The following is a 24,572-nucleotide window of genomic DNA, read 5'->3' as shown; positions in this document are numbered from 1 at the left end:
TCCATGGTTATTCTGAAAATAACAGAACTTTCATGACAGGTCAGTGCCGTGTTTTACTGGAGCTACATAGTCAAGTGCTCCTTTCTTGCCTTCTTTGTAATGAGGTCTTCAGGATGGAAGACCTTTTAGATTGTGGTTTGCTTTATTGTGTGTGTGTGTGTGTGTGTGTATGTGTGTGTGTGTGTGTGTGCTTAAAGCTTGTTACAAAGGAGGCGTTATGTAAAATGTAAAATGTGAATGCTAAATTATCCAAGAGTAAAGAGGAGCTAACATTGCTAGGACAACAGCAGAGAAGTGGACAAGATGAAACACGTGCTTCACTTGGCATGCTTTTTAATCGCGGATAATCATGCGCACAGAAGCCAGTTTCGCAAATATGAAAACAATTTTATGTATTTAAACAGCCAATGGTTTCTCTGCAGTTAAAATTTGTTAAATTGCATCATTTTCTTTTTCTTTCCACAGGTTTATAAAGTTCTAGTGTCGGTGGGCAGAAGCGAGTGGTTTGTCTTCAGGAGATATGCAGAGTTTGACAAACTTTACAATACTGTAAGAGACCACATTATTTATTCTTTCTTTGATTTCTTTTTGGTTTGTTTGTTTGTTTTTTGAGACAGAATTTCTCTGTATAACAACTCTGGCTATTCTGGAACTTGCTTTGTAGACCAGGTTGACCTCAGACTCAGAGATCCCCCTGCCTCTGCCTCCCAAATGCTGGTATTAAATGCATGCATCATCACCGCCTGAGTAACTACATTTCTGTTTAAAGCTAAACACCTGAGAAAAATCCCATGCACTGAGAAATGTATTTGAATGAGCAAATCGAGACATCTTTCCAAGCAAAAAAAAGGGAAAGGGATTCTTCAAAAGCATCTTAATTTATTGTCTTTATGTGAAATGTGGGAAGACAGACAGTTCTACATGAGCAGGGAGAGACGGAGGTGAGGAGCTCAAGGGCATTTCAGGGTCCCATGATGCCAGGCGCCAGTACTTGTGCCAAGTAATATGGCATCCGTCGAGGCAGTTGCGTTCAGATCTTCAACTCCAAGCCTGAGATCTCAAAGGATCAGCCGCACACTTCTCTTCTGTGTCCTTCTTAGAAGTCGTCATCAGTTCTGGGTTTCAAGTACTAAAGTTGAAATGAGTGTTGCCTTTCCAGCAGTCCACTGGAGTTTGAAGTCTAAGTAACTGAAGCCATTTTTACCCATAATCCAGCTATTAAATAGTTCACAGTCTGGCACCTGTAGTCACACGTGGTTTATAGCGAATGCAGTGAGACACCAAGGTCATTGACGGCATCAGAGTAGACTCTGCTGGTACCGACTCTGGTGGAAGATGCTGTCTCAGAAGTCTTAGATGCTTGAGCCATGTTTCTTGAGTCCGTCACTGCAGAAGCCTGGGTTAGAACAGCTCCGAGTCCCAAGCTTTGGTTCAGTTACGGAAGACAAACAAGTAAACAAAAAACAGTTGTGCCTTCAGCTCCATGTGTAAGTTCTTAGTTCTCTCGTGCCATAAAAGATACTGGTCTCCCAGTGTGTATAATGAGTAGATTGCTAGGCATCTCTAGAAAATTCCCTTTATACTTGGAAAGGTAATTTTTCATTTCTTAACCCTATCTTCTGATCTTAATATGTAAATCTTGGGGCTAGGAAGATAACCCTTGCCCTTGCTGCTCTTGCAAAAGGGACCATGTGGGGTGGCTCACAAACACTGGAACTCCAGTGCCAGGGTTTTCACTGTTCTCTCTGGCCTCCAAGGGCACTGCATACACATTACATGCGCACTCGCACAGACACGAGTACAATTCGAGAAAATATGTAAATCTCTAGGGTTTCATTTGTTAGATTTTTCAAAAATATGTTAAGGAAGTTAAGGTTGTCTCAGCTACAAAACAAACTGTTTCCCAAGTAGATTAAGAAGAATCACAGTGTCTCTCGGTTTTTTCTGAGTCCCTCACCTTATTTAGCATGTCACTGTATATGTCCTAAACAACACTCAAATGATACACTAATTGAAATTGAACTTAAAAACAAAACAGTGTTCTACTCCTGCATTGCTGGTGGAAGTGTAAGCTGCTACAGCCCCTTTGGATATCAGTAGGATGGTTTCTCAGAAAATTAGGAAACAACCTTCCTCAAGACCCAGCAATACCACTTTTGGGTATATATCCAAAGGATGCTCAATCCTGCCACAAGGACATGTGCTCAACTATGTTCATAGCAGCGTGTCCCGTCTGTTTATGTCACCAGCTGATAAGTCTGCTAAGTGTCTTCCAGTTTATGTGTTCCTTGTGGGGGATACCATTTGTTTTTCCCTCTTTTGGTCTGGGATTTGCTGCCTGTAGCATGCAGTGATCAATACATCCTTTTATTCTTTGTGTTTCCTATTAATTGCCAGTTAGATCTGTACTTGGTATGCGTGTGGATTTCCTATTGCAAGCTTACAACTTGACTGCCCCTTGTTTAATTTATTTCTATATTCAGTAAGTGCTCAGGATAGATAACAAATGGTTCCTCAATAAAAGTCAACTTTCCCTCAAACGAATCTGATAAACAAATGTATTAGATACTAATAAGGAGCAGGCTAGAGTTGAGAATATTGAAACCAAAATTAATTCCCTTTCTCTGGAAAGTGTTATTAATCTCTTGCTGTAGACCACAGAGAGCACATTTCTTCAGAGAAAAGGTGAGTAGCACCTGCAGAGCCTGGGTACCATTTTCCAGTCTCAGTGCATAACGAATATGATCTTCTTTAACTGCCCAACAAAATCTGGAAGGTGCTCGGTTAGCCTATCCCTGTTTTACAGATGGGAAACAACAAACCCCAGCACAGACCTCTCCTAGGTCACATACTGAACAGTTACTCAACAGTTTCATGGGACAAAATAGGATGGTTAGTCAGTCTGTGGTGTTTTATTCATATATTTTAGTATTTTATATCATGGCATCATACTTAAAATATGTCTTATAAATTTTCCTTAAGATCGTATTGTGTTGTGAATGGATTAAATAGAAATTATCTCACAGAATGCTGTTTTTAAATTTTAGTTGAAGAAACAGTTTCCTGCCATGGCTCTGAAGATTCCGGCCAAGAGAATATTCGGTGATAATTTTGACCCAGGTAAGCAAAAGCTCCGTGGTCTAACTGCTGAGCTCTGGTTGAAGTTTGAAGACATAGGCCATGTGTTCTTTGAAGAACATAATTGTTCAGAACTCTCTGCTTTTTGGAGACAGAATCTTGCCATGTAGCCCAGGCTGGCCTCCAGCTAGCTATCCTCCTGCCTCAGCCTCAGGCATGCACTGTTACACCTGTTTTGCCCATGAGTCTATGATGTACAGTCTGCGTCACTGCTAAGAAGGTGTGTGTACTGTGTGTTAAGGGTAGATAGCAAATGGTTCTCCGAAGAGAGACAACTTTTAGTGCCAAGACACCTGACTCCTAGAAACATGAGTGCTGTGGGCATTATCTCTGCTCTCTGGCCTCTGACAGTGAAACTCTGCAAAGCCCTCGTCCAGTTCAGGTTACATGTGCGGGTCTTAAGTCTGTAAGCATTTACTCCACAGCTTACCGCTTTGTGCCTGTGTGTTCTTCCATAAACGTTTCGTGATAATCTCGTAGGCTGATGGAAGTGTGACTGCTGGTGTGTGTCTCTCTTCCAGATTTTATTAAACAAAGAAGAGCGGGACTGAATGAGTTCATTCAGAACTTGGTCAGGTATCCAGAGCTTTACAACCAGTAAGTACTTTCCCTTTCGTCTAAAGCAGCAGTGGAACCATCTGTGGGCGGTTTATACTTTGTGTGCAGTGTTACTGCGCTCCTGATGCTCTCCTCCGCTTTCCCTGCGTCCCTTCGCACGTGTGTGCTGTCCTAGCTGGGGTTCTCTTGCTGGGATAGGGCACTGGGACCTAAAACAGCTCGAGGAGGAAAGATTCTTCAGCTCACAACTCTCGGGTCACCCTCCATCACTGAGGGAAGGCAGGGCAGGAACTGAAGCAGAGGCCCTGGAGGAGCACGGCCTACTCGCTTGCTCCTCCTGGCTTACTCAGCCTGCTTTCCCATGTGCCCAGGAACACCTGGCCAGGAAGCTCCACCCCAGTGAGATGGGTCCACCCACATTAGTTATTAATGAAGAAAATACACAGCAGACTTTCCTACAGGCAGACATTTGAGAAGGAACTTTCTTGATTGTGAATCCTCTTCACAGATGAATCTGGCTTGTTTCAAGTTGACTAAAATACCAATCAAGGCGTGGGAATTTTATGGATTACTGTTTAAATAAGTTTGTATTATGTAGTTAAAACCTCTTGCCAATTGTTTAATATTATATTTGTTTCCATCGCTTAGAAAAGGACCCCAGTGTCGGCTACGTTGCGAGGATTAAGCTAAATTAAGTGTTAACTGTGTGTTCCAGCAGTATGGGCAGTTCCACTCCGATCCTCCCCAACCTCTGGATCTTACCTTTCTGCTCCCTCTTCTGAGACTGTCTATGAGCCTTGCCTGAGCCCTGCATCTGTCCCTTTGGGGCTGAGCACTTATTCTCTTTCCTTGGATCACTTGTGACAACAGATGTTTTATAAACACATGTACGTTATAAGTAACGGTCTTTCATTCAGGATAGAAGAAACTTCTAGAACCCCATGAACAAATAATAACAAAGAGGTTTCTTTTAAAAAAAAAATATTTATTTATTTATTATGTGTACAATATTCTGTCTGTGTGTATGCCTGTAGGCCAGAAGAGGGCACCAGACCTCATTACAGATGGTTGTGAGCCATCATGTAGTTTCTGGGAATTGAACTCAGGACTTTTGGAAGAGCAGGCAATGCTCGTACCCTCTGAGCCATCTCTCCAGCCCCAACAAAGAGGTTTTAAGCTTAATTTTTAGTTGACATTTTCTTTTCAAAAAATGAGACACTTCGTATTTTCTAGAGCCCATCTTTTGTTAAAAAACAAATTACTTACTTTTTATTTTAATATCAAATTATCTTAAAATACAGCATATGAAAGAGTCAGATGTCAGATAACAAGCGTATCATGAGCATTTACTGCGTGCTTATTGTTGCTGTAGGGAAAACACACTTTAAAATGGCTTCATTATTCCTGGTGACATGCATGTGATCCCTGTACTTGCAAGACAAAGGCATGAGGATAAGAAGTTCAAGATGAATTTGAGCTGTGTTTGACCCTGTCACAACTTCTCCTTGGCCTCAAATAGCTTTGTTCTGACAGTGAAAAGTATTTTTAAAAAGAACTTCATGAAAATGTGGTTTTAAAACTATTTAACTGGGATCCAGTCTGCTCATGAAAAAACGTGGCTTTAAAATTATTTAACTGGAATCCAGACTGTTTCTCTAGCCTTCAGAGGAAAAAGAGTTTTTAAAAACAAAACAAACAAAAAAATATTGGCTGTAAATAATGGATCCCAAAGCAAAACAATGACATGTTTGACTAAAGCCTAAACTTGTGAGTAAAACTGAAAACCAAAATAGACAAAAATTTGCCTTGATAAAGAATGATGGATAAATGCACTTACCTGAGAGCGAGCCAATGTGAACACTGTACACTGAAGTAGAAAGGAAACTGGGGCTGTAGAGATGGCTCGGTAGTTAAAGCACTGGCTGTCATTCATCCGCACGGTGGCTCGCAACCATCTGTAACTCCAGTCTTAGGTACATAGACAAACATGCATAACTGAGCTGGGCGCCTTATTTGTATTAATATCATTTGTACTGTGCACAGGCCAGGCATCACCGGTCACTTGGTTCAGGCACCTCTAAAGCCACTCACACACCTCATGTCAATTTCCTTTATTTTCCCCCCACGACGTAACCACAATTCTGTTTTTAAAAACATTGATTAGTGTGCCCTGACGTTAAACTTTTTTTGCTTTGTTTTCCAAGACAGGGTTCCTCTCTGTAACAGCCTGACTATCCTAGAACTCACTTTGTAGACCATGCCGACCTTAAACTCACAGAGATCCTCCTGTCTCTGCCTCCCAAGTGCTGGGATTAAAGGTGTGCACCATAATGCCTGGCCCCAAACTAAATGGTTTTGATTTCAAAATATTGGGGCTGGTTAGATGGCTTAGTGGGTAAAGCTACTTGTCATGCAAGCCAGGTCACCTGAGTTCCATCCCCAGAACCCACATAAATGTAGAAGACCTCTGACTTCCACATAAGAGCCATGGCACATTCTCTCTCCTCCTCCATATGTACAAATAAGAAATTTTAAAAAATACTTCAATCTGCCTTACAAGTCATAATGCAGCCATGGTGCTAAGCTTCCTTTGGAGCGCTGTCTGAAATGCATGAGCATTGTGGAGTGAAAAGTTGGAAGCAATGGAGTAACTTTTGGTGCATCTGTGTGACAAGGAACATGTATTTGGTATATCAGTGTGGCAAAAGCATGCATTTGGTACATGTGTATAACAAGGAACATGCATCTGGTGCATCTGTGTGACAAGGAGCATGCATTTGGTTCATCTGTGTGGTAAGAGCATGCATTTGGTGTATCTGTGTGACGAGCATGCATTTGGTACATCTTTGTGACAAGGAACATGCATTTGTGGCAAGAGCATGGTTTTGGTGACTGTAACAAGAGCATACATTTGTTGTATCTGTGTGACAGAAGCATGCATTTGGTGCATCTGTGTGACAAGAGCATGCTTTTGGTGACTATAACAAGAGCATGCATTTGATGCATCTGTTTGACAAGAGAATGCTTTTGATGACTGTAACAGGAGCATGGATTTGGTGTATCTGTGTAACAAGAGCATGCATCTGTGTGGCAAGAGTATGCATTTGGTGTATCTGTGTAACAACAACATGCATCTGTGTGACAGAGCATGCATTTGGTGCATCTGTGTGACAAGTGCATGCATTTAGTGTTATCTGTGTTACAAGAGCATGCATTTGGTGCATCTGTGTTACAAGTGCATGCATTTGGTATATCTGCGTTACAAGAGCATGCATTTGGTGTATCTGTGTGACAAGAGCATGCATTTGGTGCATCTGTGTGACAAGAGCATGCATTTGGTGCATCTGTGTGACAAGAGCATGCATTTGGTGCGTCTGTGTGACAAGAGCATGCATTTAGTGCATCTGTGTTACAAGAGCATGCATTTGATGTATCTGTGTGGCAAGAGCATGCATTTGGTGTATCTGTGTTACAAGAGCATGCATTTGGTGCATCTGTGTTACAAGTGCATGCATTTGGTACATCTGCGTTACAAGAGCATGCATTTGGTGTATCTGTGTGACAAGAGCATGCATTTGGTGCATCTGTGTGACAAGAGCATGCATTTGGTGCATCTGTGTGACAAGAGCATGCATTTGGTGCGTCTGTGTGACAAGAGCATGCATTTAGTGCATCTGTGTTACAAGAGCATGCATTTGATGTATCTGTGTGGCAAGAGCATGCATTTGGTGTATCTGTGTTACAAGAGCATGCATTTGGTGCATCTGTGTTACAAGTGCATGCATTTGGTAAATCTGCGTTACAAGAGCATGCATTTGGTGCATCTGTGTTACAAGAGCATGCATTTGGTGTATCTGTGTGACAAGAGTATGCATTTGGTGCATCTGTGTTACAAGAGCATGCATTTGGTGCATCCATGTGACAAGGAGCATACATCTGTCAAATCTGATTGTTGCAGCCTTTAACAGCACAGAGAAATGCTTATGAAGTAATTTGAAGTAGGAAACACAAGATAAAAATGTAAGTACAGCACAACCAAAATTGTGCAGAAAATCAAGCTAATATAAAATGTAAAATTGGAGATCCCTTTTCCCCACGTTGACATTTTTCTAGATTCTCAAAAGTACAGAATTCAGTGGTTTTCAGAATATGTGCAATGCTGAACACCTGATATCCGGGTCTCCCTCTGCCACTGGAAAGTCCAATCTAGCATTTCCATTGTCTCAGCAAGGAAAACGGCTTGATAGCCGTTCCTCTCCTTTCTGTCTAAAGAGCTGTCTGTTCTAGGCATTTCTTTTGAGTGGACCATACAATATGTGTCTTCTTTTTCTCCCTTTGTTTATTCAGTATAATGTTTTAAGATTCATCTCTATTGTAACAGGTATAAATATTTTATTTTTTACTGCTGAATCCTGTTCAGATACATGGCTTAACCACATTGTGTTTATCCACTTATTAGTTGATGGACACTTTGTTTTGTGGCATTTCTCCTTTTGTAATATTACAAATAATGCTACTGTGAATATTCATGTATGAAGTCTGAAGAAATACATATTCTTAGGTTTTGTGCATGTAAACCTAAGAGTGGATCGTTAAGTAATGATGTTTAACAGTTGTAAATTGCTTCTTTTTTGTTTCTATTTTCGTGATTTTCTACAACAAATACTAATTGTATTGAGTTGTTAAGACCATTCCTGGAGCCGGGAGGTGGTGGCTCACACCTTTAACCCCAACACTCTGGAGGCAGAGGCGGGCAGATCTTTGTGAGTTTGAGGTCAGCCTGTGTTGAAATAACCAGACTAGCTAAGGATAAAACAATTATATTTTATTTATTATAAGGGAAAAACTCACGAAACAGGAAATGAGAACTCCAAGCACAGCAATGTCCCGCGGGGAAAAGGCAGACACGGAGGTGCACACCTTTTTACCCTGGGTTCCAGAGAAGCCAGGCCTTAACTAAGACCCACCTCTTAAAGATTATTGGTTAACAAGGCTTTTTTCCCATTAAGCCTGGTCTAGAAAGTGAGTTTCAGGATGTCCAGGACTACACAGAGGAAACCCTGTCTTGAAAAAAACAAAACAAAAAACAAACAAACAAATTCATGGAAATGAAAATCCCGATAGATGTATGAACATCAGGAAGCAATTTGACCGTTTATTGGGGTTTTCATTAGTCCATGAATGGTCTGCTTTCATTTTAGTGTTCCCCTCCACATACCCAGCATCAGCTTGAGTCTTTGTTCCTGTTTCATTTTACTGTGGAGATCTACTCTAATGTAGCCCTGAATCTTGGGAAAGTCTGCCTCGCATCTGTGGGTGTTAGTGAATGCACAGGGGAGCCAGCTATCTCTGCTCACCATGGTGCCGGAGCACCGCAGGCCGCACTCCACGCCTCTCATTGCTGGCTGCCAGCTGGTGTTCCCCGTTGGCAGTTACCATAGCTGGCTTACTCTTCCTGGTGGCAGGTGGCCCTTTGCCTCCATTTGATTATGAGAGAGGTAAGGTTGGAGTAAGCCTCCTGGTTTTTAGATGGGTCTGTGCATGGGGTGTCGTGTTCCCCACTCGTACGCCATGGCTTTTTTAGAAAGAAAATGTCTGGGTCCAGGAAAAATGTATTCGCAGTTTCTCCAAGTATTGCCGTATTTCTTTTCAGGAAGGTTGCCTTATTCTCCAGCTCACCAGCGGCACGCGAGCGAGGCCCTTCCCACTCTGGTGTCATTCCACTGTCCTGATTTCTCTAGTTAATGAATGTGAAGTGCGTCTCAGTAACAGTTTCCATTTGAATTTTCTCCTCTGCGAACCATCTGCTTGTGGCTTCCCCCACCTCCCCTCTTGGGAGCAGAACTTCTTGACTCCTGTTATAATAATGAATAATCCGTTTTGTAGTTTTCTTGTTATAGTTGCTAATATGGTGGTGTCTATTTCCGTTTCCTTTTGGAAGGGAGATGCGCCGCACACATGCTGTTGAAGTAATAAGGTAATCTTTGTTTTCAGCCCAGATGTCAGAGCCTTCCTTCAGATGGACAGCCCCAGACACCAGTCAGATCCATCCGAGGATGAAGATGAAAGAAGTGCTCCGAAGGTAGCCACCGCAGAGACGCGGTCTTGTGCGAGACCAGCGTTGTGTGTGTACTCGGCTTCCTACACTGTGGGACGCCTAGAAACAGTGTTGCACTATATGTGAGACCAGCGTTGACTGGGAACCAAGTAGCCATGTCTGTGCCCAGCTTCCTGCACTGTGGGACGCCTAGAAACAGTGTTGCGTTATTTACTGAGTATTCCCCTCTTTTATCTTTCCGTTGTCTGCGTGTAGTATTGTATGATTCATGTGTGTGGACGTGTGTATAGAGGTGCACGTGTGTGTGTAGGCCAAGGTTGATATTAGGAATCTTCTGTGGTACTTTTAGCATTTTACTCAGTGAAGCAGGGTCTGCAGTCAGATCTCACCAACATGGCTAGTCTTACTGGCAGCTTGCTCTGGGGATTCCGTCTCCACCTTTGAGGCTAGAATTACAGGCGAGCCACCATGCCCACCTGGTATGTATGTGGGTTCTGGGGCTCCAGACTCCAGTCCTCTTGCTTTCTTTAACTACTGAGCCCTCTTCCCAGCCCCCATCACTATCTCTTACAAGATACATAACAAATTATATTTTTATAGTAAAAAGCATAATTCAGGTTGTTCTTAATATTGAAATTAAATAGAACAAACTTCTTTGGGAAACTATTTTTAATATTCACGTTTGGGTGCTGTGAAGAAAGAAAATTACAAAGTATAAATCTGTATGTAATGTAAGTAGACGTACAAACACTCCATGATCTTGGAAAGCAGTTAAGCAGTGTACGTCAAATATAAAAACTACTCACTTAGGAATTGATATAGATGGGCTAATCTGTCAGAGAAAAATCCATGCTTTTTTTCAGCATGATCATGCTTGTTCTAATACGTATTTTTAAAGTAAATTTGGCATACTAGTATATGAAATCAATATATAAATGTTTATGCATATTCACATTGAAATATAGAATCTTTATAAAAGATACACAAAGGTGAAATGAAATGTATAAATATTAGCATAATCTGTTGGCAAGGGTATGGGTAAAAATCACCTGCTCCTACTTTCCGTGTTTTCCAATTCTAGGCTTGTGCTCTTAATTAAAGACAAGATATTCAAATAGTTCCTTAAGGAGTAAAGTTCATGGAAACATGACTTTCCAGACTTAGTCTGCTACTTATATGAAAATGTGTTGATTTAGATTACTGAAGAATGTGTGTGTCAAGAACTTTTTAATTGCATTTATTTATTTGAGTGTGTATTCATGGGCATGCATGTGTGGGCATGGGTTTAGAGGTCAGAGGACAACCTGTGGGAGTTGGTTTTCTCCTTCCACCAGATGGGTCCCCAGGGAATTAAACTTGTTACAAGGAGAGCAGGCCCTTTGTCCCAGCCGCCCAGCTAGCTTATACCCGAAATAACCACACAGAAACTGTATTAATTAAAACACTGCCTGGCCCATTAGCTCTGACTTCTTATTGGCTAATTCTTACATATAATTTAACCCATTTCTATTAATCTGTGTATCCCCATGTGACTGTGGCTTACTGGAGATTCTAACCGGCGTCCGTCTCAGACAGAAGATCCATGGCATTTCTCTCTGCCCTTCTTCCCAGCATTCAGTTCTCTCTTCTCCTCCTACCTAAGTTCTGCCTTATCGGGCCCAAAGCAGTTTCTTTATTCATTAACCAATGAAAGCAACACATGAACAGAAGAACCTCCTACACCACAAACTCAGTTCCTCAGGCTTGGTGGCAGTGCCTTCACCTGCTCTGCTTAGCTACCTCACCAGCCTGATTACTAAGAACTTTTAAATCACCAAATGAAGTTCATAGCTAGAGGAGTTCGCGTAGGTATCTAGAATTAAAACCCTTAATTTTATTCTTAGGAACAGTGCTTTGACCATTGAGCCATCTCTCTAGTGCCCCTCACCCCCTTCATTTAAGGCAAAAAAATATAAGTCAAGGGAAATCAATTAACAGATTCTCAATTAGTTGTCAGTAAATCTCACCTTACCATCAGTGCAGTGATGGATATCATCTCTTAGCATGATAGGTACAGTGAAACACTGTCTAATTTACATTTGACCATTTCAGGGACATGCTCCTCTGGGAAAATCATTACCAAGTAGTAAATATTAGCTGTGTATTAATATAAATTGGGGATAAATTGTCCATGTTGTTTAACCCACACTGTCTTTTTGCATCTATGTAAGAAAAATCCTTCTAAAGTAAGAATGTCAGTGAAAAGAACATAGGCTAAAATAATCAGTATGTGAATTTATTTTATAGTTATATTTTAGGATTCTGTAAAACACTATTTAATCTGTAAAACACTGTATTAGTTAATCCTGCGTTTAATCTCATGTTAAATTAAACCACAGCAAACCTCATTTCAGGAGCCAGCATATTTACAGGTTGATCAGCCTGGAGTTACACTATTGTGATTCGTGTATTTCCGCCTCTAGGAATTGAAAATTTATTGCATAGTTTTTCATATCGACATATTAGATAGCAAATGAATTAGGGTTGTAACTTTAAAGTTAGCTTTAGTGTTTTTAAATAACAAACCTGCTTCAGAATGTTTGAAGGGTGAGAGTGTTTGCCATCTATTTTTATAAAGTATTATGTTTCCTGGAGATTATAAATCTGAACTTGATTTCAATAAAAATATGATAAGCTTACATGGAATATTCTTGTAAAGGTCTGTGTACTAAACACATATACAAGTCATTTGACTTCCTGAATGTATAAAGAACCTGCACGTGGATGTATGGGAAGCAGGCTTCACTTGCACTGGCTTTTGTGACAGTGTCCTCTGTGGGATGGGCTTGAAACACAGATGGAGAATGCACTCCCAGAGGACCTGCCCTGATCTCTGTACCTCCAGAGAAAACAGATCCCCCATGACAGGATCACTAAATCCAGCTTGTGGAATTTTGAGTTGAGTTTCAAGCTCTTGCTGAACTAGGATCTTTTGAAGTTAAATTGCTTTATGGTGTAGTAGGCGAATAAGGATCCTCTGCTGAGTTGATTCTGGTCTTTAATTTACTAGGTCTAAAATTTTGGAATTGCTGTGCCTGGGAATCCGATAAAGTCCTGTTGTGTTTACTTTAGAGATAATTTTATCAGGGGCTGAGAGAGAAATCAGCCTGCCAGTGGGTGAACCTGAGTTTGGATCCCTGGTGTCCAGAGGAGAACTGAGTTATGGCGGTGTAGCTCCTGCACCTGGGTGGAGCCCCATCCTGGGCCAGCTATTCTGACAGAAATGCCGAGCCCCAGGCTCAGAGATAGACTGTCTTTAAAAAAATAAGGTGTTTAAAAACAAAGGAGTCTCCTGCCTCCACACCGTACTGAGACTATCTACTATTCACAGCCATCCCTACCATCATTCTGGCTGTAAATGCTTCTTTAATAAATCTGCAGACATAGCCACCGTCACCGGTATTTAAATGTGGGTGTGATTCCTCGCACGAAAGTGAGTTCAGTAAATCTGCAGACAGTTAGCCACCGTCACCGGTATTTAAATGTGGGTGTGATTCCTCACACGAAAGTGAGTTCAGTGCTTGTCTCCCTAAGCAGCTGTGGTGACTTCCTCCGTTTTCTACCCAGATGAGTGTTGTTTCTGGATTATTTTTTCCCTTGCAACTGCTCTTGAAAGTCACCATGATAAAACAGCTACTTACATTGAGTATATTTCAAGAACTTTAGATTCCTTTAACATGTATTGTCTGTTGTACAGTTATGTGCTTTTATGTCAAAGCTTCCATTGACTGATAATGTTCGACACTAATGAGAACGCTGTTTTTCCTTCTCTAAATAGCCACACTCTACCTCACAGAACATCAACCTGGGACCAACTGGAAATCCTCAGTAGGTTTAACTTATTTCAACTTGTAAGAAGTGCTGTTTTGAGGAGGTGCATTTGTGTGAAGTTAGAGCATTTTAATGGAGCCTGTGGAGTGTGTTCGTGTGACAGTGAATATAATGCTGCTGTTTGTTTCAGAGCTCTGGGGAGCCCACTAAAGGCTGTTTACTGTGCGTGTTTGCTTGTGTGCGTGCACACAGTCGTGGAACGTGTATGGAAATCAGAAGACTGCTTGTGGGAGCTGATTAATCTTCTCCTTCTACCGTGTGGGCTCTGGGGTAGAATCCAGGTTGTTGGGCTTGGTGGCACGGAGAACCAGGGACTTACATGGGAAACACTGGAGACTTCTCTCTACCAGAAAGCTTTCTTGGCCTCTTTACTAGGTGCTGGCAACTAGTACCTTGTTTTTCAAAATTACCCAGTACCTAATACTACTCGAACTGACGTAGTTAAGTTTCCTCACCAGTAGCAGTGGTTAGGTTTGTGAGGAATACAACTGTCTTAGAAAGAAGCTCCTTTGGGAGAGATAGCTGTATCTATGTATTATAATGCATGTAAAGGTTTGCCTCCTTCTTTCTCTTAGAATAATATTGAAGTACCTCTTAGGTGTTCAAAGGGTCTTATCTAGTTTAGTCGGGAAGGAGCTCCTATTGCTCTTAACAAAGATGATGTACTCATATAAAAGCTCAAGAAATCTTGCCCATGGATTTTGTCCCCCAAGTTAATCTGTTAACTTAATGAGATACAGGAAATGTTTAAATGTTTATATCTTAATTTCTAGAAGACTCATGTTTTTCCATTGTTAATTTCTTTCAGTGCTAAACCAAGTGACTTTGATTTTTTAAAAGTTATTGGAAAGGGCAGCTTTGGCAAGGTAAGGGTTTTGTTTCTTCATGTTCCCATTCTGTGATTAAGCACTTTAATGAGTTTCTGATTTGCACGTTGAGTCATGGGGTTTTTTTTGTTTGCAAGATATGGAGTTAATATTAATATCCCTTCTCTGCCAAGCCTTGACAGCATTCTTAAGGAGACAAGGTGTGAGCTGAAGTTCTAAGATGAAGTGTGTTTGTCCAGTATATATTATTGAGAACTTAGTGTGTGTCAGGGTTCTGTTGAGAAAACTGACTTAGTGTGGCTGACAGCCTTTTGGGGTGAGTAGTCTATGAATAAATACGCTCACGTCAGTGTAAATGACAATGGGGCGGTATTGAAATGAAGAGGGCGCATTGACAGGACCGCAAGCGGCTGCATTGTCAAGAACCTTTCTGAAAACATCCTTTGTTAACGGAGGCTAGAAGGACAATGTGAGCATCCCCTTGAATCATACAGGAAACCCTGTGTGAGACCCTGCTTAGGCTGAGCGCATCAGACCCATCCCAGAACTGGACAGTGTCCAGCCATGCTGAGAAGGGCCACGTTGCCAGGAAAAGGGTCATAGGTGAATTTATCTGAATCACCAAATATATTCTCTTTTTGCAATTTAAAAATCTGTAGTAAACACGAAGATGTAGTTGTTTAATTATATTTTCTTATCGGTGTAGCTGTTAGGATCGTCCGGTTTTCTGAGTTTCTTTGAGAGTAGAAACCGACCGCACTGTTTGTGTTTGTTTGCTCATCTAATGCGTAGTGGTCACGTGTTATATTCTGGGCTGTGCCCATGTAAGAAGCCTAGAGTGAGAAGTGGGTGAAAATTCTCAGTAATTATAGTTTATCAGAATATTATAGATGATCTGCCATTAAAAACACAAATGTTGACAAACATCAAGGAGTTAGCGCCAGTCAACCTGTACAAATCAACCCCCGCCCCTCCCTCTCTTTCTCTCTCTCTCTCTCTCTCTCTCTCTCTCTCTCTCTCTCTCTCTCTCTCTCTCTCTCTCTCTCTCACACACACACACACACACACACACACTCTCTCCCCCTAAAAACAACAAACCATTAGCTGGATATGCTGGTGCATGCTTATAATCCCAACTAATTATTAGGGAAGCTGAGGTGGGAGGGTTGTGAGTTCAAAGCCAGCCTGGACAACATAGCATGATGTCATCTCTGAAACAGCGAAATAAAAATACTGGGATTTTTGTTGTTGTTTTAGAACTCTGCTAATGCCTAGAATCCACAGAATTGGTTCTTGTGTACAAAATGAAATGTCAGATAACTATTAATCTTTTCCCATGTGGGTATATAGCCGATATTACAATTTAATGAAACCCTGGACCCAACAACACAGTGATCTGCAAGACCTCCTCCAGCATCCGCCTTGCATTCCGATATGAATGAGTCTGGTTTTAGACACTGTGATTTGTAGTTCTGTTTTCTGTTCCCCGGTCTGCTTGTCTGTCCTGGCACCCGCCCTGTGCTGTCCTGACACTGTGACACTGTAGCCTGATGGCCAGCAAAAGGCCATTCCTTCTTCAGGACGATATTCTTTGCCTTTCCCATGTCTGCATACATTTTAACATCATGTCTACTACTCCAAAACATACATGGAATTTAATTTGGATTACATTAAATCCGAGATGAATTTGGGGGGAGAATTAATGTCTTTATGATGGTGTTATATCTATGGACATGGTATAACCTTTTCAATAAATAGACATTGAAAATCTTTTGGACATTTTATAATGTCCTAAATACAATTGTACACCTGATTTATTTAAATTTGTTCTTTGGTGGTTCTTTTTGAACTGTTGAGAACTTGTTAGTCATTGATGCTGAGTGTATTTAGGACCTGCGATGCACTGAACAGGAACACATACGCACCAAGAAAGGCATATACATGCATGCTCTAGACATCATTATTTATAAGTAGTTTATCAAGAGTATATGCATTATAATAGAATGCTCTGTGTGATAGCATAGAGCATGAAATCAAGACCATGTAATATAGTATAAATATTATATAGAGTGAGAGAAATGAAAAAAACATTTTATCTGTATAATTTTAATTGCATAATTTTTAAAAGTGGAACTTACTAGTTATTGCAAGTTAGGACAGTGTGTTCTAACTTTGAGGAGCTGGGTGGAGTCATGACTGTGATGGGGCAAGAGGGGCTTCCGGAGATTCAACTTGTTTTATTTGACCTACGTAGTGTATGTACGTCTGATCACTTTATAAAATCTTACCAAGATTTGTGTATTAATATATATAAGCTGTGTTTGATAATAACTTCAGATTCTGTAAAGCAATATAAACATACACATTTCAGTAAATAAAAGCCTAACACACAAAAAGGAAGCAAGGCAAGCATGAATGCAGGGCCCTAGCCTGTTTGAAACAGAGTGTGAGAGTCAGCTGAACTTGGATGTGGTGCTCTAGTGGGTCTGTCAGCTCTTCTGGGGTGTGGTGTCTGTTCACTTTCCACCTGTCGTCAAATTTGACAGTATACTAAAGGAAGAAAACGTTGTGGGGAGATCAGAGTCTTCTACGTGCTGGAGTCTTTGATGTATGCTCTAAGAATGCATTTGAGATGAGCCAATGTATCTGAGAAAGAAGGGCCAGGCAGGTGGGAGTTACCAGAAAAGGGGTAAAAAATAGAGAAAGGAAGAATGTTTCTCTGCCCAGTGCTGTAGAGAATGTAAAAAATGAGGAATAGCAGTTGGGCAGAGGACATTTCATTTCAAGGTGTTTTGACTCCATCTTTATGAATTCCAAACATTTTAAAAATCAGTCTACTTATTTTGGAGAGAACTTTTGGTAGCACGCTTCTCACGCACCTCGTGTAATACGGTTCATTTGTCACAACAGAGCACTGTTGGTGCTAGTATTAACACACGTGCATTGTTTATTCAGTTTGTAGCTTTTACCTTCTCTTGTCCACCCAGCTACCACTTGACACTTAGGCTTCATGTCTGCTTGGCTTCTTCTTGGCTGTCAGTTTCTAGACTTCCTTTGCTTTTGATGACCTTGACAGTGTTGAGGTCTCGGGATCTTGTGTGCTGTAGGAAGCCCCTCCGTCATGCTGCTCTGATGTGTTCTCATGTTTAGATTGTACGTTTGGGTCAGAAGACAATGGAAGTCTTAGAAGTGTCACTCCTAGTTCATGTGCTAAGACATCTCAGAATGCCTTGGGACATGTCATTTAGTAATTCTACAGCTTGATTTATAGTTGTCTCAAATACCTTACAGTTATGGTCATGTATCACTTAATGGAAACGTATCTGAATAAATACATCCTAAGCGTTTTTATCATTTGGAAGACGCCACAAAGTGTGCTCACACAAACTTAGATATTACAGCCTATTGCAGATCTAGGCCATGCAATGTATACCATTGTGTGCATGTCAGTCATTGACCAAAACACTGTCATGTGTAGCATGACCTTGAATATGTCTCCCTTTTCTGATACGATATCCTGTTTTCTAATGTATACACACAAGCCAGACCATTATCAAAACACAGTGGTCCATGTTGCCGCTTCCTCTGACTTCTTGTGAATTCAGAGCCAGCAAGAGAAGCCTTCATAAAGTAGCTGTGCATTTTGTTCACTGAAAAAAAAATTCAGCTCCCTCTCCCCTGTAGCCATGAAGTTCATAGCTCCATTATTTTCTCTTTGTGTATTCACTTGTGCGTATCAGGGTGTGTGTATCAGAAAGCAAATTGTCGTTGTTTGTTCTTTCTAACCTTGTGGACCCCAGGAATCAAAGTTGTCATCAGGCCCCGCATCAGTGTTCTCTAAGCAAACTCTTCAAGGCTCAAGGCTGACGCTGACATGAACAGAAAGTCCTTGAGTGACGTATATTTGGTTGACTAGTTAAAAAAACTCATTAGCAATTTATTATGTAATGAATAAATTATTTCTAGCTTTTCAAATAGTCAAAACCCTTTTGTCTTATTAAAATGTCTAAAAAAAAGTAGAATTACAGAAGTAAATTCAGCACCGTTCAGTCTTCAAAACAAAACATAGGTTCCAGCAGATTTGCTTTTTGGAAACTGTAAGAATCAGTGTGTGTTAACAGGAATACCTATAAAGCCTTCACCTCTTCAACTGTTTGCAAATCTAACAGGTTCTCCTTGCAAAACGGAAACTGGATGGGAAATTTTATGCTGTCAAGGTGTTACAGAAAAAAATAGTTCTCAACAGAAAAGAGGTAAAATCAAGTAGCTCTTGTTTCTCCCGAGCCTGTTTTCTTTCTCCGCTGTTGTTTTCTGGTATACAATACAAATCGGTATTTTGCTTTCTTTCCAGCAAAAACATATTATGGCTGAACGCAATGTGCTCTTGAAGAATGTAAAACATCCGTTTCTGGTTGGATTGCACTATTCTTTCCAAACAACCGAAAAGCTTTATTTTGTTCTGGATTTTGTTAATGGAGGGGAGGTGAGTTTTATAATTAGCTGTCTCATACAGACGATGGCTAGAGAAAAAAACATAGCATGAAATCTGAAAGGTTCTTATGTAACCTTTGAGCTGACAGCGCTTTATCCACAGCTGTTTGTAGCCTGGAAACAGCGTTCGACAGACTACATGTCATGCAGGACTCAGAGGCTACAGGCACCGTGTGTGGGTGCATCCTCAAAGCTGGAGCTCAGGAATGCAAACTGCGATGTTAGCATAATACACGATGTGTAATCTAGATAAGGGCTGCTTCAACCGTTGCCTGTAAATGGTAGCTCAGCACCTTACTTTCTAAAGTGATCAAACGGTTAATCAGTGAGGTGACCTCCACATAGTTAAGCCAGCGTGGGAACGGCTTCATGTTGTGTTGTTTCAGTGTGTTAAAGATTCTGGCAAGATCTCTCTCAGAGAAGATATTGTTGTTCGAAACAGGGTTTCCCTGTGTAGTCCTGGCTGTCCTGGAACTCACTTGTAGATCATATTGGCCTGGAACTGAGAGACATCCCCACCGGTCTCTGCCTCCCAAGTACTGGGATCAGAGGCATTTGCCACCACTGCCCAGCGAGAAATGATTTTTTTTTTAAAGAAAAGGATCATTTTAATCACAGAGTCCTCTTGTAAAACCTCCTATCTTTACAAAGAAATCATTTATCCTTCCATCTCAGCAAGGAGAAAAAAGACGTTCCATGTCACTGTGCTTCAGTTAACTATAGAATAAAGGTAACATAAAAAGAAATATAAAATGAGGCACAGTCAATAGGAAAGTGAAGCTCAGAGAAGGTAACTTGGTCTGTTTTACTGCCTCCCTGTGTCTGAAATGTTGACGGGAGCTGTCTAAGCGGATGAGGGGCCACGTTCCTCCTTTATCTGTGCTTGCTTCATGGTGATTTAGGATTTTGCTTTGGGCCCTTTTTGCACAGTGGGTGTTGACACCTGAGCAGTGCAGGTAGAAGGAGGCAGGCTTGCCATCTCCAAGAGGAGCTGGGCTGGGATAACTGGAGGTGGGGGAGAAGTATCATTGAAGAGACTGGTGGGTGGTAAGTGTGGCTGGCAGTGGGTAGGCTGGAAGTAAAGACCAGGGAAGAGAGTAGACGCACACTGTGGTTTCATCGTGTGTTTGCTGTTGTTGGTTTTTTTTCTTTTAGGGCATTGTCTTGTATTCGCTGTTTTGAGACAAGGCCCTGCTGTGTATATAGTTCTTTCCGACTTGTCCCTGTGGAGCCGTGCAGGCCTTAAACTTGTGGCAGTCTCTCTGCCTCAGCCTCCTGAGTGCTGGGCTTACAGGCTTGTGCCGCCAGACCTGGCTCTGTTTGTTTGTTTGTTTGGGCCTCTCTAGGTAGCTTAGGCGGGAGGCCTCCAACTCAGCCCTCCCTCCTCAGCCCCCGCTGCTGACGATAGGCATGTACCCCTGTGACCAACTCTCCTGCTATCCTTGCCATCTTTGCCTCCTGATACTCATTCCTGGCAATCTTGACGTGAGATATGGAGTCTTTGTTTCTCTTCATTAGAACCAAGTGAAATATCAGAAAATAAGTTATGGGATGCTGGGCAGATCAGCCTTTCTGAACTCGTTTCCTCATTGATTCCCTGCCTCAAGACTATGGGGAAGATTAAATAGTACACGTATATGAAGACCTCAGCATAGAGCTTTTGATTTGCTAAGTCATCCGGAGGCCCAGAATGCTAATTACATGGCCACATCAAAGTTGTAGGTTTTCCTTAGTAATCTTTTCTGAAGTGGTTGTCAGGAATGGTGCAGACTGTGTCCTCGAGGTCTGAGGAGGCAGCAAGGACTGTCAGAGATGCGCTCTGAAGACAGGCAGTGCAGTAGCTGCATGAGAGGTGAGGGGCAGGAGATGAGAGATCGCACAGGGCAGCAATCAGATGGCTCCCCTCGCTCAGACCATCAGAAGCAGTGTTTCGTGTACTGCCGCGTGACTGCTGCTGATGGCTCCCCTCGCTCTTGCAGCTCTTTTTTCACTTACAAAGAGAACGGTCTTTTCCTGAACACAGAGCGCGGTTCTACGCTGCTGAAATCGCCAGTGCCTTGGGTTACCTGCACTCCATCAAAATAGTGTACAGGTGAGTCATGTGTTCCGGTCACATGGAGAATACCTCTCAAATGCTTCATTTCACACAATGCTCAGACTTTTCTTTTCTTTTACTTTGATGTAGAGACTTGAAGCCGGAAAATATTCTTTTGGATTCAATGGTGAGTGTTGTCTTCTTAAACATCTTGTAGTTTTTTGTTGTTGTGGTTCTGCAGAGTAGGAAGAATGTCTTAGAGGTTCCCCACTGTATGACTGAGTTTCTGTAATGTTCCTGTAGTGACACTAGGCTTTGGGGAGACCTGCTCCGGTTTTTAAGGGGACACAGTTGAAAGAAGAGAGCCCACAAAGATAAAGGACTGGCATGGAGGGCCCCTTGTGATGGGGTAGTTCTGTGTCCTGACTGTGGTGAGAGCTGCTGCAGCGCACACACATTGCATAGCACCACACACATGCACACAGACACGCACACATGCATGCACACACACAGGATTGTGCATATTCAAAATAATGACACCAAGTAAGGTCAGTATTGTAATTAGCAGTTTTCTTTTTTCTTTCTTTCTTTCCTTTTTTTTGAATTTTTTCGAGACAGGGTTTCTCCGTAGCTTTTTTGGTTCCTGTCCTGGAACTAGCTCTTGTAGACCAGGCTGGCCTCGAACTCACAGAGATCCGCCTGCCTCTGCCTCCCGAGTGCTGGGATTAAAGGCGTGCACCACCACCGCCCCGCTTTTTTTTTTTTAATTAATTAGCAGTTTTCTACAAATGGTAGTTTCTTGCTTGACCTGAAACAAAATGTCAGCATTGGTGTATGCTGGATGAGGTTACACTCTACTGGTTTTGCAATTTTGTTTGTTTTTGTAGTTATTTTAAAATAAAAAAAGGTTTCAACATTACGAGTTCAGGTCCAGGGATATAACTCGGTGGATAGAGTGATTGCTTAGCATGCCGGAAATCCTGGATTCACCTTGGGGGGGCGGGGGAGAGGATGGGCACAGTTGCACATGCCTGTAATTCCAGCCTTGAGAGGTGGAGGCAGAAGGGTCAGTAGGTAGTTCACGATGTCCTCCACTAGATAATAAACTTAAGGCAGCCTGGGCTATGAGACTCTGGCTCCAGAACTAAAAAGAATGGGCTAGCAGGGTTACACAGTGGGTGAAGGACACTTGCCACAACCCGAGCTCAGTGTCTAGGACCAGCGGTGGAAAGAGAGCCCGCCCTCGAAAGTTGTCCCCGACCTGCACATCACGCGCCTCTCTTTCCCTTTCTCTCTCACTTGTGCGTGTACACATGCACACACACAGACACATACACACACTTCTCTCTTTTTCTCACTTGTGCGTGCACATGTGCACACACAAACATGCACACTTCTCTCTCTTGTGTGTGCACATGTGCACACACACAGACACATACACGTACTTCTTTCTCTCTCTTATACACACTCACTTCTCTTTCTTTCTTCCTTGTGCTCTTTCACACATACATGCATAATTAATAGATTTTTTTTTAAGTTAAGGAGCTAGAAGGATAGCTTATTGGAAAGAGCACCTGATAGTCTTACAGAGGACTCAGGTGTGGTTCCTGGTACCCACGTCGAGTGGCTCACAACCATCTGCATCTCTGGTTACAGAAGATCTGATGCCTTCTAGTAGTCTCAGGCACCTGCCCTCCTGTGGTTACATAGGCCCACCCAGGCACGCATGCGTGCACATAAAATACAGAGTTGCCATATTTAAACTTGCTAACTCACGTCTGTGCATTGCTTTATCTCACTGCCCTGTGTTTGCCAGGGACATGTTGTCCTAACAGATTTCGGGCTTTGCAAAGAAGGAATTGCTATTTCTGATACCACCACCACCTTTTGTGGGACACCAGAGGTAAGAACTATGTCTGATCGTTGATGTCATTTATAAGCTTTAAATGTGAGTCACACACGACATATGCAGAAGAGGTGAAATACGCTTCCTAGAGCCTCCAGCTTCCTGGAGATGTGAAGCGAATAGTGGGCATCTTCTGTTATGATTTGAAATGCCACAAGACCCTTTTGAATGATCTGACAGACATAACATGCTTATTTTTTAGTATTAAAAATATTTCTTGAAAGTCATTAAACATTTAATTATATTTCTAATCTTTCTAGAAAGAATTTCAATCAGTAAAAATGTCCTAAAATTCATTGTGGGGGTAGATGCAGGGCACTGTGAACATGCTGACTTCATTGAGCTGGACACTTTAGGGAGTGTTGGACAGTGTAACAATCCTATCACAGCTGTGCTGCATATGAACTGTGTCAGGGCTGGAGACACGGCTCAGCACTTACAAGCACTTATTGCTCTTGTGCAGGCTTGGGGTTCACACCCAGTACTCATGGTGTGGTTCACAACTATCCATAAGTTCCAGAGGATCCTACATCCCTCTTCTGGCTTCCAAGGGCACTGCATGCATGTGGTGTACATACATATATGTGGACAAAATATACACACATAAAATTAATTAACTCTAAAGATAGTTTTTAAATGATCTTAGCAGATATGGAAAACATTTTATAACTGCAGTTATAAATGTTATAATTGGTCTCAGTTCATTTTTAATAGGTGGTTGGAATATTCTGTAAAAAGTCATTTCCTTAACAAGAAAATAAATCAGTAGATATGAAAGAAACTCACAAATGAGTATTTACCAGGGTATATCTCATTCTCACGTTTCCAGGGAAGAATGTGTATTTTATTTTTAATAGTAATTCTTACAGTTTGATTTAAATCTTTTCTGTATACATGTATGGAAATGTCATAATCTTCATTAATATGTGTACCTAATGTTTGTGAATTTCTTTACAAATTAAAATAAGTTAAGTTTTCTAAATTTGCTTGTAAATTGATTACTGTAATTCCTAATAATAATGGTCACTATGAGCTCAAGAATTCAAGGCTAACTTGAGTAATGTATTGAGACTGTAAGAGCAGATGAACTCTTTAAGTGGAAACATTTTAAATAATAATTAGATGGGTTTTGGGGGTTGTTTGTTTTGTTTTGTTTTTTTTGAGACAGGGTCTTATTTAGCCCAGGCTCCTCCAAGTCCCGATCCTCACGTCTTCCTTCTTAGATCTAGAATAGCAGGCATGTACTGCCATGCCTGTCTTGCTTCTGAGATAACAAGCCTAAGGGAAGACCGTCTTCCAACACACACTCGGCATTGTGGTCTTCTTTTCTCTATGGCCCTAATCTCTGGATAAAGTGCTGTGTTCTTGTATTTGGAAATGCTCTGGTTGACGTCACCAGAAAAGCCACTGTGACAGAGCGAGAATGCACAACTCATTGAAAATCTAGATACTATGTTTTTAGTATGAGCACCCAGAATTTGTTGACTTTGTCTTCTGCTCTCATCTTTTTCTGTAGTACCTTGCTCCTGAGGTGATCAGGAAACAGCCCTATGACAACACTGTGGATTGGTGGTGCCTGGGTGCTGTTCTCTACGAGATGCTGTATGGGCTGGTATGTATATCCACTGCAGTATTGATAATACAGTAATCAATAATCTCAGGTGCTTAGATGAGATGGCACCAGCAAAG

General features: G+C 41.5%; 1 protein-coding gene across 4 annotated transcripts in view; it reads left to right on the top strand.

Moving 5' to 3' along the window:
- Sgk3 (serum/glucocorticoid regulated kinase family member 3) overlaps positions 1-24,572 on the top strand; it is a 111,187-nt gene that overhangs the window by 72,633 nt on the left and 13,982 nt on the right. For 3 of the 4 annotated variants that reach the window (XM_050142032.1, XM_050142033.1, XM_050142034.1), the window contains exons 3-14: positions 466-549; positions 3,048-3,120; positions 3,660-3,735; positions 9,691-9,778; positions 13,572-13,621; positions 14,433-14,490; positions 18,621-18,704; positions 18,803-18,934; positions 20,922-21,034; positions 21,128-21,164; positions 22,794-22,880; positions 24,400-24,495. In XM_050142032.1, coding sequence (XP_049997989.1) covers positions 466-549; positions 3,048-3,120; positions 3,660-3,735; positions 9,691-9,778; positions 13,572-13,621; positions 14,433-14,490; positions 18,621-18,704; positions 18,803-18,934; positions 20,922-21,034; positions 21,128-21,164; positions 22,794-22,880; positions 24,400-24,495 — 978 coding nt within the window. Of the gene's footprint in view, positions 1-465; positions 550-3,047; positions 3,121-3,659; positions 3,736-7,339; positions 7,717-9,690; positions 9,779-13,571; positions 13,622-14,432; positions 14,491-18,620; positions 18,705-18,802; positions 18,935-20,921; positions 21,035-21,127; positions 21,165-22,793; positions 22,881-24,399; positions 24,496-24,572 lie in introns of those variants that run through there. The other variant, XM_050142035.1, reaches the window with a different exon arrangement.

This window comes from Alexandromys fortis, unplaced genomic scaffold (assembly GCF_014885135.2).
Source record: "Alexandromys fortis isolate MF-2015 unplaced genomic scaffold, M_Fortis_MF-2015_v1.1 scaffold_41, whole genome shotgun sequence".
NCBI lineage: Eukaryota > Metazoa > Chordata > Mammalia > Rodentia > Cricetidae > Alexandromys > Alexandromys fortis.
The sequence above is the reverse complement of the archived record's forward strand: the minus strand, read 5'-3'. Positions and strand labels throughout refer to the sequence as shown.